This window comes from Merops nubicus, unplaced genomic scaffold, assembly GCF_000691845.1.
Source record: "Merops nubicus isolate BGI_N331 unplaced genomic scaffold, ASM69184v1 scaffold17396, whole genome shotgun sequence".
Classification (NCBI taxonomy): Eukaryota; Metazoa; Chordata; class Aves; order Coraciiformes; family Meropidae; genus Merops; species Merops nubicus.
The window spans coordinates 1,256-16,795 of record NW_008617111.1 but is presented as its reverse complement, the minus strand read 5'-3'; the positions used below and the strand labels follow the sequence as shown (position 1 = coordinate 16,795).

The 15,540-nt window shown below is 36.2% G+C and overlaps 1 protein-coding gene across 1 annotated transcript; it reads right to left on the bottom strand.

The window, feature by feature from the left end:
- Nucleotides 1–256: 256 nt before the first annotated feature.
- ANGPTL5 (angiopoietin-like 5) lies at nucleotides 257–13,147 on the bottom strand. The gene is given in 8 exon segments (XM_008943044.1): nucleotides 257–576; nucleotides 1,538–1,723; nucleotides 3,120–3,240; nucleotides 8,440–8,540; nucleotides 9,456–9,549; nucleotides 10,123–10,226; nucleotides 11,191–11,338; nucleotides 13,049–13,147. Coding segments are annotated over 8 exon segments (1,173 nt in total).
- Between the last annotated feature and the right edge of the window lie 2,393 nt (nucleotides 13,148–15,540).

Genomic DNA, 15,540 nt, shown 5'->3' with positions numbered 1-15,540 from the left:
TAAGAGGCAGTCGAACAAACATTGACAAACACTAAGTTTCATACATTTTCTGAAAACCCTACTCTCCTTAGGACCTTCTTACTCAAGGAGGAGCACTACAAACACTGATATTTCATAATAAAAATGAGTAATTGTATTATGGAAATATCTAATAAAATTTTAAGACTGAAAAGTTCAGTGAAAATGAAAATTATTTATGATGCAGTAATACAATATCCCACATAACTGCAAGAAGAGATCTTTTAGTATTTATATGTTAATGGAAATATGGACTATAGGTTCTCCGAATTTTCATTGAAACAGATTTAATTTTGACTTGTTTATTGTTCATTTTCCATGTATCCCAGTGAATCCCAGTTGCAAGAAATCTACCTGTGTAGCGATGAACACCATTGAGGTTTGCGAGGCCACACTGGCTGAACCACCACCCAGTGCTGTCGCTGAAGTTACTGCAGCTCCTCACAGGCTGTTCTTTAATAGTGCACAATGGCCTGCAGCCATCATTGTCAACATCAAAGGTGCTGAAAGGCATTGCATTCTGGTTGTCTTCTTTTCTATATCCTCTAAATGCATCACCTAAGTAAAACAGATAAAGCAGAAGGATAAAAGGGCTACTTATGGAGAAACATAACATTTCTTCTTGCATATATTGCAAACTTTTCCTCTGAATTTATTAGAGAAATAGATTTCTTCAAAAGTGGATCAAAAGTACCAAATAATGAGCTGGCAATGTGTTAAAGTCATATGGAAGAAAAAGTATAAAATTCTGAGAAGTATGGAAGAAGTTGAAATTTGATGAAATGTTTATATTGTTGTTGCTTTTACTGAGCACACCAGCTATGAAGGTAAAAGATTCTGCCCTTAAAGACAGTAGAAGAAAAGATAAAAGAAACTAAAAACACGTTGTTAACTTCAGATTTTCCAGTGATGTGCCCAAAGCCCCAGAGTGATTCGGGGGATAAAACGGAACTGTTAAAACACAAAGGTCAGTGATTACCAGTTCTGTTGTCTTACTGAAGAAGTACTGTTTGCTACAAATACAGGTAAAGTACCATCACATTTAGAATATAATTATTCTATTGGTAATAAGGAATATTCTTGCATATTACTAAACATGCAGAAAAAGTAGTAAGACAGCGCAATACTTAACACAAACCTCTGCACATTTGGTATAGCTATGATATACATGCAAACACACACAAAATTCCTTATGTATTATATTTATATATTTTGTAGACTTGAACCCATTAAAGTTCCATTATTTTCTTTCTTCATTTTTTTTTAAATGAGTGTTTATTCAATTATTACATTAAAGGACCTGATGCAATAGAATAAAGTGATTTCTTACTCTGTAGAGACTGATGCTGCATAATCAATCACTACGTCATTAACTATTTCTCTGACTAAATGTTCATTATCATCGAATAGAGAAAAACAGATTTAAAATAAACATTTTTTGAAGTTATCTTAATTATTACTCTTTGAATGCATTTTTTCACATTAATACTTTAAATACTTTAAAGGAGGAGGTTTTTACCAGCATTTCCTGAATAACGCCCCAAATGGATCTTAAAAGAACATGCTTCATCCTCAATCCAAAATCCATCATATGAGGCATAGGCACGCTTGTCATCTTCTGATTCCAAATCCACATAAAGACTGAAGCTAGTGGCTTTTTGATTTACTATGTGAAAAATTTTCCTCAGTCCAAGCCAAAATTCCCCTAAAACAGAAATATAACATAGAGTCAATAAAGTTCTAGGAATAGAAAGTGTAATAGAAAAAATCCATTCTCCTAGTTTTTCTACTTTCCTTTCTGAACCAAGTGTAATAGAAGCTGTGTGATAGGCTTATGGTCCTTTGAACAACTATTGAAGATACAGAGTAATCTTCTTACTTGATTGGGAAACCCATAAAAAGAGTTCCCATGTGTGCATCAAATTTTTTCCCTATGACATTTTTAGAAAATTGTCCACATGTCCCTTTCAAGCATAAATCTTGAATTTCTCCTTTGCCTGGAGAAAAGGAGACTGAGGGGTGACCTCATCAATGTTTACAAATATGTAAAGGGTGAGTGTCAGAAAGATGGGATTAAGCTTTTTTCAGTGATGACCTATGATAGGACAAGGGGTAATGGGTGCAAATTGGAGCATAGGAGGTTCAAGGTGAATATCAGGAAAAATTTTTTCACTGTGAGGGTGCCGGAGCACTGGAACAGGCTGCCCAGAGAGGCTGTGGAGTCTCCTTCACTGGAGTCATTCAAAACCCGCCTGGACGCCTTCCTGTGTGATGTACTCTAGGTGACCCTGCTCTGGCAGGGGGGGTGGACTAGATGATCTTTCGAGGTCCCTTCCAACCCCTAATGATTCTATGATTCTATGATCTTCCATATACCTTAGAAGGCCTCAAAAACTCATGTGCTAAATAGCCACTTGATTAAACAGAATTCAGTAGTGTTTCTATTTACAATACTGAGAAATAATAAATGTTAACGTTCTATGAAATGCAACAAAGCTCACACCCTGTTCTCGAGATGTGCTGCCTCTGTAAATCACACTTTTTCCCTGAAAGGCTGCCCTGTATGGGCTGTGTTTTTTTGTATAGTTGAAAGTTTGCCTGCTTCCATTGCAATCCCAAATAAACTCTTGAAAAAAGCAACTGGTTTTAGACTAGCTGAATGAAAGGTGGCAGTAAAAAAGTAATATCACAGTGGTGCTGGTGTTTCCATCCTGTTTCTAACTTTGCATGCCCTGTGGTGAAATATTACTGATTTTTCTTTGCTTTAAGGAAATATTTTGCAAATGTGATGAAAACCAACTAAGGCTTCTTTTTAAAAAATAAATCTGAAACAGGGGGAAATACAATTTATGCATTATTTCAGGAAGAAAATATTACAATTTAAACACCTCTTGTGAGACTAAATAAGGACGATGGCTGAAGACTCAGTACGGTGATAGTCCTTACTGAGATCACACATTAGATTTGATGAGCAAGACCCTCTTAAGCATAAATAAGACTTTTAAGAAAAAAGAACTTTAGTCTCTATACTACTAAAAATCCCACACAACTTAGTGGCATGTCATTTACATAAAGACAGCAGAAACATTTAAAAATAATACCAGAACGGTCACCAAATCCATCCAGATATTCAGACCATGTTCTCTGAAATGGAATGATTCCATCAGTTCTCTTCTGAACCACAGTCCATCCACCTCCTTGAAAATCCATGTCACACAGAACCTAAAACAGACATAGATACAATTAAGTGTTCTTGAAGCAACTGTTAGGAAGAAAACATTGTACTTAAAGGTATTCAGAGTTTTGCTAAGCAACATAGCTTTCAACTGTCTTAGCAAAAAGCTCAAAGAAAATAAAAAATAAACTTGCAGTATTTTCTATATATGTTCTTCTTGTGCTGCTTGATTTGGATGTTTCCTTAACCAGTAGAAATTGTTGTGTGCAAATCTCTGCTCATATCAGATATAATAAATAAGCTTTGATAAATGTCACTGGGTATTAATAACAGCATGAAGTGGGAGCAACATGTAATTATGTCAGGTATTAATCATGCAAAATATTACAGATACAGGCACTAGACACCAAATATACCTTTATTTCAGCAAAGCAAAATAGACACAACTTCTTATGTGTTCTCCCTCACCATCATACCTTCTTCCCCAGAAATACTGTGCTTGTGGTGCCTGGGAAATATAGAGCCTTTAATAAAGGTGAGGAAAGGAAAAGAGTAATAGCAATAACTCAGTATATAATAATTCATGCTGGAGCAGCAACTCTACCTATAAAAGGGCCCCAATCCAGGCAAGTCCCAATGTGAACATTTAACATCCTGCAACTGAGCAGTCCCACTGAATGCATAAATCAGCTCTCAGATTTATGAGTCCTTATGTGTCTTTGCTAAAATTTGTGCTCAACAGCATGTCAAATGGCAGTGGTCCAGCTGCCCTCTGCTTTGCTATGGGATATCACATTATGTGGCACATTTTCTCCTCAGCCCATTTAACTTTAGACAGGTAAATGAGTTCCCTAAATTAGGAATCTCATTGCCCTTGTCTCCCCTGCAATCCCCCTTATAGAGAGAACTGTGCATTCATAGTGTGGCTCTGGGAAACCAAGATGAAAATCACCTCTGCAGGTGTTACTCACCTCCACTGCATACACTAAAGGGTCTCTGGACCCTCAGCTGCTCTCTAATGATTTCAGCTAAGTGCCTAAAGCTAAGTGGGATGTACCCAAGTCACTCTGGGCATTCTTCAGGTATGTCCCCAATGCCAGAACTTGACCAGTTCCAACAGGGATTAGAAAATCTGGGCATCCTAGTATAGAAAGATGCATATTGCACATTTAGACACTGCACCACCTAAACTGTTCAAAGTAGTTCCAGGGGATACTTAATTATTATTTAGAAAGAGAGGCTTATTTGTAAGATTCTCCCAATGTGACTAATATCAGGTGAATTACCCTGGAAATGCTTGCAGCTATGGAGCTATAAGCTACTTGTGATAACAAAAGTAAGTTCAGAATATCAGTAAATCATAACATTAAGCAGATGCACAAGTGCTGAGTGAAGTAGGAATTTTATGTTCATGTTACAGGGAATGTACACAACGAAACATGTTCCAGAAAAGATAATTTTGCAGTATTAACCAGTTGCTAAAAGTAGAGTCTAGGTGGAAGTCAGTTTAACCCTTACAAAATTGTGGCAGTCTAAGCTGTATGTTGGACCGCCTTGCCTGTACTAGTCAGATATTTTTTTTTGTGAAACCAAAGACTTGGTCCTTGTCAGGCACACATAATATTCAGAACCGCTGTGACGGAACAAGATCTTCTCTATGTACAATTAAAAAGTAACAAAACAGAGCTGAAATGTGGTCTCATACAACCTGGGAAATCTTCAAGAAAATCAATGCTATCGGATGACTTAACAATCCTTGCAACACAAATACTGAATGAATTGCAGTAAGGGTCATGTGCATGAAAGAAAATTAGGGGCTTACTTCCCTGGAGAATGACATGCTTATTTCAGTCACCCAAGGAGGGTGGAACAGGAATAAAAAGAAATGCAGAAGATTCCAAAATGAATATTTAGATGTAAATACCTAAAACTCATTTAAAATAATCCCATTGCCTCATCCAGTGTCTTGAGAAGACGATTGCATGCTTGGCTACTGCTCTCGCTATGACTCAGAAACACAAAGAGGAGCCCACTTGGTCACAACATTAATCTTCAGCCCAATATAAATCACTGGGAGTGTTGGTAGTTCTCAGAAGGAGCAGATTTGTTTCTACACGAAAGGTCATGAGCCAGCTAGATATGGCATCAAAATATACACCAGCTAAGTAAAAATATGAGAGATACATAAAAGACAGTCGTCACTATGCTGCTTCTTAACACTTGATATGTTGGAAATTATGCAATTTTATTTCTTAAAGCCTTATAATAATTAATCCACTTTATATCTTGTTCTGTGTCTCATATCTTGTGTAAGGTATGAGGGGCATGACTGTGCCAGGTACAATTTAAATTAAATGAGCAGGAGGATGCTTCTACTGAATATTTCTTTCCTTTCCATCTTTAATGTGTCTAAGAGGTATATTTCAAACAACTGTTTTGTCTGATCTGCCTTAGAAATATCATTGGTCTAATTTTACTCATTGACAAATGTATCAGAAAATGATCATCATGCAGATATCCAGAAGTGGAATTTGGTTTAATTGCCTCATGCTAGAATGCTCAGACAAAAGCCCATTTGGGAGTAATTTTTTTAAGATGATGAGAACCTGCCACTACCACTGAAAGTGGATATTCTTAGAGCTCCTGGAATTCAGGTTTCAATAAGCTCAAGTTAAACATCAAAATCTATACTCACTTTTGAAAGCATGAGGTTTCAAATGTGAAAACATGTGAACAGGATCAGTTTGTATAAATAGTTTTCCTTGTTTATCTGGTATCTTTATGCTAATGATTCTAAAGACATTTGCTTTAGTTTCGGTTACATTTAAAAGACAGCTTATTGCAGAAAAGGTTGTCATATAAATAAATTGTTTCATGCTGGCTTTCTTTTGTGTTTGGTGTCTTTCGTTTTGTTTTTTTTTTTAGCTACATATTATGCTTCTCTGCCTTTTTGTAATTTTCTTATTTTGCTAGTCTGCAGATCTGCAGATCTTCCAGATCTCTTGCCTGTTAGTCTTCTAAAAGGCATTACAGTTTCTTGTTTATGTTTAATGTCTTGATATTTTTGTTCATCTATAATTTCTCTTGTGCCCTTTTTATGCTTGAGCACATGGAAGAATTTGCATTAAACAGTTTTTCTTAAAACAACACTCTTTATGGAACATATATTTTAGATATTTTTCTCTGAAAACTTTTTAGCACTATCTTTTCCATTTTATGTAAAATCTACCAAATGAGAAAACAGACACTTTTCTTCTTGTTAGTTATTTATTTTAATCAAATTATTATGATTTTGGCTTTTGTTTCTTGTTCTCCTAGAGGAACTTTTCCACTCATATAACTGATACACAAATTTTGGCAGTAATTTTAAATGTGGAAAAGTGTCTAAGATATTTCTGAAATGAAAAGAACTTTATAATTTCAGATTTATTTGCCAAAAAGCTATAAGTGAACTGAGGAATCACTTTTCTATCCTAGATTAGTCATACCCTCTCTCAGTAAGAATAATTTAGGTGAGAGACAAGTATTTCCTTAATGGAATCCCCCTCAATTCAGAAGAAATACTGAAAGAGATGCATTTTCTCCTATGGTTCATCCCGGGATGAGGCACAGGGCATTTTCTTCATGCTATAAAGATGGTTGTTCTGTGAACACGTCTACCTGTCCTTTCTTTGCCTGGAAGGAACTTGCTGATGTGTTACATATTTTTCTTCCCTGAGCTCGCTGCACTGGTTAGGGCAATTAACAGGTTTTTCTATCAGGAGTCTGCAGAACCAAGTTAATTTTTTGAGATCCCAGCATACTTCTGAAGCCCTTTCATAACCAGTCTGAGTTCTTTTTTTGTCACATTTTGTAGGGTTTCAATTGGCTAGAGATAAAGGGGTTCATCCTCCTGTGTTATATATAAAGGAAGACTATAAAGTTTTGCTATTTATTAATTGGCTTATATTCCACATTTTTTTTTCTCCCAAAACAAATGACCCCAGCATGTACTGCAAAGTCTTGAAAGTGCCATATCTGGCTTTCCACAATGCATAAGGACTTCCCTAAGTAGAACAGCCCAAAATGGAAATAGACAGACAAAGCAAAATATTCCTTGTGTTTGCATGGATCTGAATGTGCTGACATTGAAGAAATGAACCCAATGATGAGCACTATAACTCTGAGGAATTACACAGAATACAAGTAAAAACATAGAAAAAACTAGAATGGCTTAGGTTGGAAGGGACCCTAGAGATCATCTAATCCAACCTCCCTGCCATGGGCAAGGACACCTCTCAACTAGACCAGGTTGCTCAAGGCCTCATCCAACCTGGCCTTAAACAGCTCCAGGCACCCACAGCCTCTCTGAGCAATATATTTGAAAGTCTTGCCACCCTCACACTGAAGGACTTCTTCGTAAGATCTAGTCTAAACCTACTTTCCTTCAATTTAAAACCATTTCCTTGTCCTGCTGCTGGACACTCTTGTGAAAAGTCCCTCTCCAGCCTTCCTGTAGGTTCCCTTCAGGTGTTGGAAGGCAGCTATAAGGTCCCCCCAGAGTCTTCTCTTCTCCAGGCTGAACAATCCCAGTGCCCTCAGGTAGCAATTGGAAGCACGACTGCTGCAGTTCATGCTGAATTTTATTCTTCTTTCTTTGTCTTAAGAATGCATACCCTGCAAACTGGATATAAATCCTAAAAGTTTAGATGCTTCTCTGCTTCAGGACTGAATTATAATGATGCTCAGACAAGAGTAAGCATGTACACCTCAGACTATTGTATATCTACACCTATATTCAGATGACTGTACAATATCATGGCCCAAGCTATAGGCATCAGCAGAGTCACCTCTCTAGAGAAAGCAATGTTATACAACCATCCAGCAGAATCATTCAAAAAGCCAAAGGTCCCATTTTAGGAGCCAAATGGATCAGCCACTTGGCTCCTCAGTCTTCTACCTTTAAAATGGAAAAGAAGAGCAATTCTCAATCTGCAAAAAGGGTGCTGGAAAATACCTTAGGTTTTCCTCTTCAGTTCATTTTTCACTGTATATTGAAAATTATGATGGGATCTTATGACAGAAATTAAATTTCTTTGTAGAAAATGATACACTTGTCAAAGTTATAGTAATAGCAGACACATTTGGATGATTTAACAAATTTCTTATTCATCTGTTGAGAAATTCTCAAGGAAAACTTTATTAAATATATTCTGAGTGCATATTCTCAAGCAAATTGTGACTATCCTGAGAGATAAATTTATTACCTCAAAAGGATAATTTGATCCTTCTGGATGGATAATGTACAGACCAGTTGGAGTTTTTGAAACTGAACCAACAGTATCTTTAATGTCGGTGCAATCCAACCCTAGAGAACAAAGCATTTGGTGAAGTTTATGAGCAAAATATGTTAAAAAAAAACCACACAAATTCAGCTTAAGCACAGAAATATTATCTTTCTTAGTAGCATATGAATGATTTCAAATAGCATTTTTGTGTCACACAAACATTAAAATTGTGTTTTTCTGTGAATTTACCTTATAAATGAAAGTTCTCTGAATTCAATTAAGCTCAGAAAGAAGTATAAGTTATATTGTATAAAGAAAGTTCTAATCTTAACGGAAATTATACAGAAATTAAAGTTTATGTATCTGAGTAATGTAATAGATTTTATTTGGTTAACACTTGTCTGAGAAAAAGACGTATTATCTTTATCTGGGGAAGAATGTCTTTTTCCTGTGGGTATTAGTAAAAGCCTTCATATCATACTGTGTGCACAAAACCCCCTTTGTGTCTAAGCGCTGAGTTTGTGTTACACATACTCAAACAAGCAGTTTCTATGGCCAGGAGGACTCCTTAGCAGTAATGTCTCCTTTAGCTGGGATGGATGGACACTACAAAGAAGATCAACTGTCCAGAGTATGAGTGACTTCCATCCCATTTGAAGAAGGATATGGCCAATGCAGAGCACACTTCATTTCACTGCAAAAGGAAGTGCCACTTAGCAATGTCAGATCTCTTGCCAGCTGATGATCAGACTTGGTATTCTGCATACAAATCAACAAGACGCTAAACAGGATGCCCAGAATGATCATTTGCAGATCACTTCAAGCAGTATTTATGATGGCATTCTTAAACAGTTCACACATTTTCAAGAGTTTATATGTTATTAATGCAGAATGAATACTCTGTTATAACTGGTTACCTTTGATTTAATTAGTTCTTCTTAATAATATAAAGATGAAATAGGAAGAGGTCAAGCCTAAATGTGAAGAATACCTACCATGAGATTGAACTGCTTTATAAGGAACTGGATCCAAATGCTTTCTCAAAACTTCTGCATTTAAAAGAAGAAGTCTGTTCATCACTTCATTTACCTGCAAATTCAAAGACAAGGCCTTTAATTAGGTTACAATGAGGAATTTTACATTCTAAAGATGTTCTTTTTAACTTTCAGTAAATCTAACCTGAAGTTCATTTTTGTGATGTGTTAGTGACCCATACCTTCATTATGTGAATTGGTCTGGTTTTTTTTACTTTTTTCATTCAACATAATTTTTAGGCACAATTACATTTAATTCACAGAAAGTCCTTCAGTCTGATGTAGGCTTTTTATCTGTACTGAGTGATGCACAGTGCTTGCAAACTATTAGAATTAACAGTAATATAGATCATCTGCACAAACACGAGAGTGCTGGAGATGGCAACCAATGTGGAGGAATAGTCTTCCACTTACCCTGCTGCCACATAAGTCCCTAAGCTGTGGACCAGGTGGTGCCATCACTCCTCAGAGAAATGGACCTCACACACTACCTGAGGTGCAAGGAATGGTGATGGAGACTCTAATTCTACTGTCTTAATGACAATATAAATGCTTAATTTTCCACAGTTAGACAATACCTGTGATGACAAATAATATATAAAAATCTTTACGTTAAAGAAGAAAGTACCTGATTAGAAAGGTAGTCCAAAGAAGACTGTTGATCATCCATCATGTTTCTTACCATTTTTTTTGTACTTCTTGCATATTCGACAAGAGAGTTCTGCAAATTTCCTTTAAAAGAAATATATTCATCCACTTTGTTATCATAAATGTAGAAATATTCTTGACTGAATGATGACACAGTTATGATATCTAAATGAATACTGAAGGTGTTTAATCTTTGTGTACACAAAAGTGAAACCAAAGTAGTACAGAGACCACAGATTAAAGCCAGAGATGCCAAAAACCTCAGTCTGCACTGAAGGCATCTTAAGAAGTAGTGGCTCCTCTTAAGATTTGAAGAATTTCATTTTATCCTTGAGCAACTTAGATCACTAGATCACCAATTAATGGATATCACAGAAATAGAATTGCAAATGATACAAGGCAGTTATACAAGGCTTCCTACATTTACTCATTCACTTTGCTACTCCTTTTTTGCCCTGATGCTAAAAATAATTTTTTCAAAAGTATATCAGTGAAGAAATTAGTAATACATATTTCAAAACCATACAGGAAACACAAGGTCTTTGACAATTTTTTTCTGAGGCTGATTACATCATTTGCCGTGTAGTTTGTGAAGAGTTAATAAAGAATGTCCTGCATAAGCATCTACAAAGGGCAAAATAAAGTATAGATTTCTTCTCACTTTAACTAAATCCCATGTAAGTCCCGCACACCTAACTATGGTGGGACAGACACCCTAGTCTTCCTTTCTAATGGGAAGAGCTGCCAACATTCAGAGGGTAACACAGATCAAGGTGGGCTCAGCTGCTGTCTGGATTTGCTTGTCTTCACCCACAGAGACTAGCATGATTCTAGTTTAATTTTGTCACACCAGCTGCATCCCACAACCACAGCACCTCAAATTTCCTGAGCATTACTCAGTCTGGGCAGCAGGGTCAAAGGCTATCATGTGTGCTCAGGAAGATTAAAAAATAAATTAGCACAGCCCAGCATAGCATAGCACAGCAGAGGGTTGCATAGCATGGCATTGCATAGCTTGTTGCTGAGAGTATTCTTTATGAATACATACTGCACATGTAATGTTTTTCCCCTCGTAAAATTTTAGCTTGAACATCACATGGTACAAGGCATTGGTCTTTTTGTTTTGAAATATCTGCAGATTTATTTTTTTCTTCTGCCTTGAGTGGTTCCTCCACAGCTCCAGCATTCCTTGTGCCCTGTTGTACCAAACAATGGGGGGGGGAAATAAATTGATCACAAAGCATGTATAAAATAGCTCAGTCTGCCAAAATGAAGTCGATTACTCCATGGGTCTTCCCTCAAAACCTGTTTTTTAAAGCTTTATTGAGCAATAACTGACACAGCTGAGATCAAGGCCTGTTAGGTGTCTCCTGTGTAGCAATACCTCCATGAGAAAGAGAGTGTCAGAGATACAGAATAACCTCTGTAAATCTAAAAAATACCACCAGCATTTTTACTAAAGTATTCTACCTGTAAGCACTGTGAACTGGAGGCAAGAACTTGCAAATCTTGTACTTCAGAAGCTCACATTTTAGGAACCGCCACACTGAACAGACATCTCAAATGCTAAAAAGGTTTTTGCTGAAGAGGAGCAGGCTTTTGGATTTGCCACATATTAGCAAAACTTTTTCACTCTTGACAGTCCTTAAATTAATTACTTAGACTTTGATAGTGGAAATGCTTGCACAAGTTATTAATCTATGAACACAAAGAAGTCCCAAGCAGATTTGCAGACAACCTCAGCGTTAAAAAAAATATTTCAAATGCTCTTATAGAGGAAAGAATAAAGGGACACTGTTCACAGGCATACAATTAGCTGAAATGTTAATAAGAAAAGCACTGGGAAAAGTTGTTACACCTATTAATGTTCTTTCAAAATAATATTTTCATATTTAATATTTTTCTTCCATAGTGCCATGTGACATAAAATAAGGAAATGCCTCTGACTCATCACTTAAAGAAATGCTAAAAGTAATTCCTGAAATATGTGGTATAGTCAAAAGACTAAGAAACCTATTTTCATTTGAGTCTTTGTTGATTCCATACTCTGAGCAAAGCATGTTAATATATTCATATACTGTGTTTTCAAATTTAAATAGGATCCTTAGAAATTCAAAGTTTTTAATGAAAAAGAATACTTATTTAGACTTAACTACATCTTCAACATAGTTGTTTTCCTTTCCTGCTTCAGGTTTCTCTTTCTGATATTGGCACCACACCGACAAAGCACCAAACAGCTTTTTTCCTGATTTTTGCTTTTAAAAAGTGAAAGTAAAAATTGCTCCTGTTAACAAGGTGATTTAAAAAAAAAAAAAAAAAAAAAAAAGGTTTCTGAATGATGAATGTAATTTCACTTTGCATCTGGACATAAAAGCTAGAACTAAAAGAATATGTTTGGTTAATTTTGAAATAAGAACAAAATAAAGGAAGAAAAATTCTATAAGCATATTATACATAGATCACTTGAAACTTAGAAATAGATCCCTTGAAACTACAGTTTGTTCCAGGACTTTATCACAGCTACTCACCAGATGTTCAGTTAAATACCATCCAGCAAATACTTTTAATCAATATTTATTTTTAACAAAAGCCAACATGAAACAGGCAATTAAATCTGACCTCAGCAATTCAAGCAAAACTGTGGCTCTGCCAAAAACAATAGTTACTCTGCAGTTACAGACATGCAGATGAGATTAAATATATGGCCTAACAACTGAGCTGTGATGAAGGACATTAACACAAAAGTGTTCTAATATTCTGCATTCCTACAATTTCGTGTAGTTTCTCCTCTCAATCTGAAAATACCTGATTCTTCTGTATTTTTGCAATCTACATTTTAAAAATACCTGTGAAATCATTCAGTTACATTCATTATCTTATCTAAGCAAAGTAATTTAAAATCTTACCTTAGATGAACAAGGTTTGACATTACTTATGACAGCCTCTCCTAAACCGAACAAAAAAATGCTAAGGCAGATGAGTGAAGTTTACCTACAGCAGTTCATCTTTTACTTGAAGAAGAGCAAATGTTTTGACGGGTTTCAAATTTCCATGGAAAGGATTGTGCACTATGAAGTCCTGAGCTCACTATTTGGGAATGTCTACTGCACAAAGAGCAGCCAACACATCACTCCTTTTTAATGCCTGGATTTAATAAATCACATTCAAATGGCACCATTGATTTTATATACTACTGTTTGTATCCTGAGAGCAATTGCTGCTTATCACCTCTACATGACTCATCAAACATATATATTTTCATTGTGATAGAACTGTGACAGATTTTTTTATATGCTATTTTTGAGCATTGATATATATTAGGTATTCAGTAGTCTGGGCTATTTCAAAGAAAAACTAGTATTATTTAATGTTTTGATCTTTTTTACAAAGGTTTTTATCACTAAAATGAAGGTGGTTATATTGGTCTGTTGGTGTCTAGAACAGGCTGTGGAGGCAACTTTAGAATGTGTCCTAAAAGCAAATTCAGAATATAAAACTCAAAAAATATTAAAGTCATAGTTTGTATTACACAGAAAATTGTTTACCAGGAGGACAATGAGCAGACTCTTGGTTTCACTGGTAGCCCGTCTGTAGGAACACAGGTATTGAGAGGAGACATTCATTCGAGTACGATGATTTTTATCCCTGAAAAATGTCAAAGTACAATAGATTGTCCTGAAGAAAAAGAAAATTAAACGTAGTCCACAGAAACTTACAGCTATGAAGCACTTAGAGTTTTCAACTGGATCTGGTATTTTTACCAAACAGCAAATTATTTGGAAAGTTTATTTGGAAAGTTCATAAAAGTCCAACAGGTTTTCAACTCCTTATGTACATCAGAGATTTAAATCATTTGTATCCTGACTGAATGAATGGAACATCAGCTCCTGCTGTGCCTCTGGAAGATACACTGCCTAAAGGATCACCATCACACACTGCCCAACAGCACCTTATACTGGTACAGCCAGCCAGTGCTTCAAATTTGGTAATACTGTGGTTCATCCAGTGGAATACGCTGGAAATAGCTTTTGTTACAAAAAGCTTTGAAAGCAATTAGGAGAGGGGCATTAATGCTGTTTTAAATCCAGATTTTAAGCTGTTTTTCAATCCAGTGTTTTCTTTGAAAATTAATAGCTAAATGGCACTAAGCACCTGTATCTGGCCTTTCCCCAAGAGGAGCACATTCAACTGCTTGTGTTTTAACAACTTTGGTTCTTCAGCATCTCTCAAAATCAAGTATTTAATTTGTCCTAAAGTACCACATGCCATGTCACAGTTTTCCAATATATGAGTTACTAGAATTTAGCTGGTGCATCAGCTGATGCTCTCTCAAGAGATGCAGGCTGTGATCCACAGTTCAGTCTCAGGAGAAAAGGAGAAAAGATTTTCATGGCTACACATGTATGACATCACAGAGGAAAAAACAATTTTTATTCCTCTTCCTACACACAGAAATAGGAAAAGGTGACAAATTTCAGAAAGAAATGTTTAAAATGGTCTGAGATTGACTGAATTCCTTCTCCTGTGTAGTCATCTACACAGTTAAACTGAAGCTTGGAGGAAAGCTAAAGGGCATTAGCAGATTAATCTCCCACTGGAACAAGGAAAGAGAAATGTCTTTCTTCAGCAGCATAGCTATGCTCCAGCCTTCAAACAGGATTTGTAATAAATTCAAAATCTACCCCACAAAGATTTAAGAGCTGATATTTATCCTTCACTGGAATATCAGTCTCTAGCCCACGGTGAAACTTATGAAACTTGTTTCAAAGCAGCTGCCAGAGTAGGGCCTGCTATTTTTTAACCACTTGAGATCAGACTGCTTGCTGTCCCAGAAAAATCATAGAGTTCTGAAATACCCGGCCCTCATTTAGTTGCCTTTTCATCCCACAGTCTGACAGATGTGAGGCTATTCACCAGGAGGAATTATATCATAACCATAAATGAAGGCTATGAAGATGTAAGAAAAAGGAGAAGATAAAAATGGGAAAGACGGGAAGATATAGAACCAGTATTCTTAATGCTAAATTCAGGAAGTATCTAAGGTGAAGCTGTGAGCTGCCCTGGATAAGATCAAAATTTGCAGTAAGTCTAAGGAAGCTCAAATTCTGCCAGCATGAGTCAACTATGAACCTGAACCTTCGTAGGTGTGACGTGAACTCAAATTCTGCATTTGTTTTCCAGCTCTGTTTCAGTCCTGTTTGGATGACTCAGTTCTCCATACCAATAAAGCTTTCTACTGCATCCTAAATGAAACACTGCATTTTATCATGTAAACTGGGATTTTAAAAGTGTTGAGACACACGTGGCAGTAAAGTGACAACCAATCTTTTACCTGCAACACAGAAGAGTTCAGACTGGGCAAAGAGGTAGTGAATTGGGGGCTGGTATTCTAAACTGG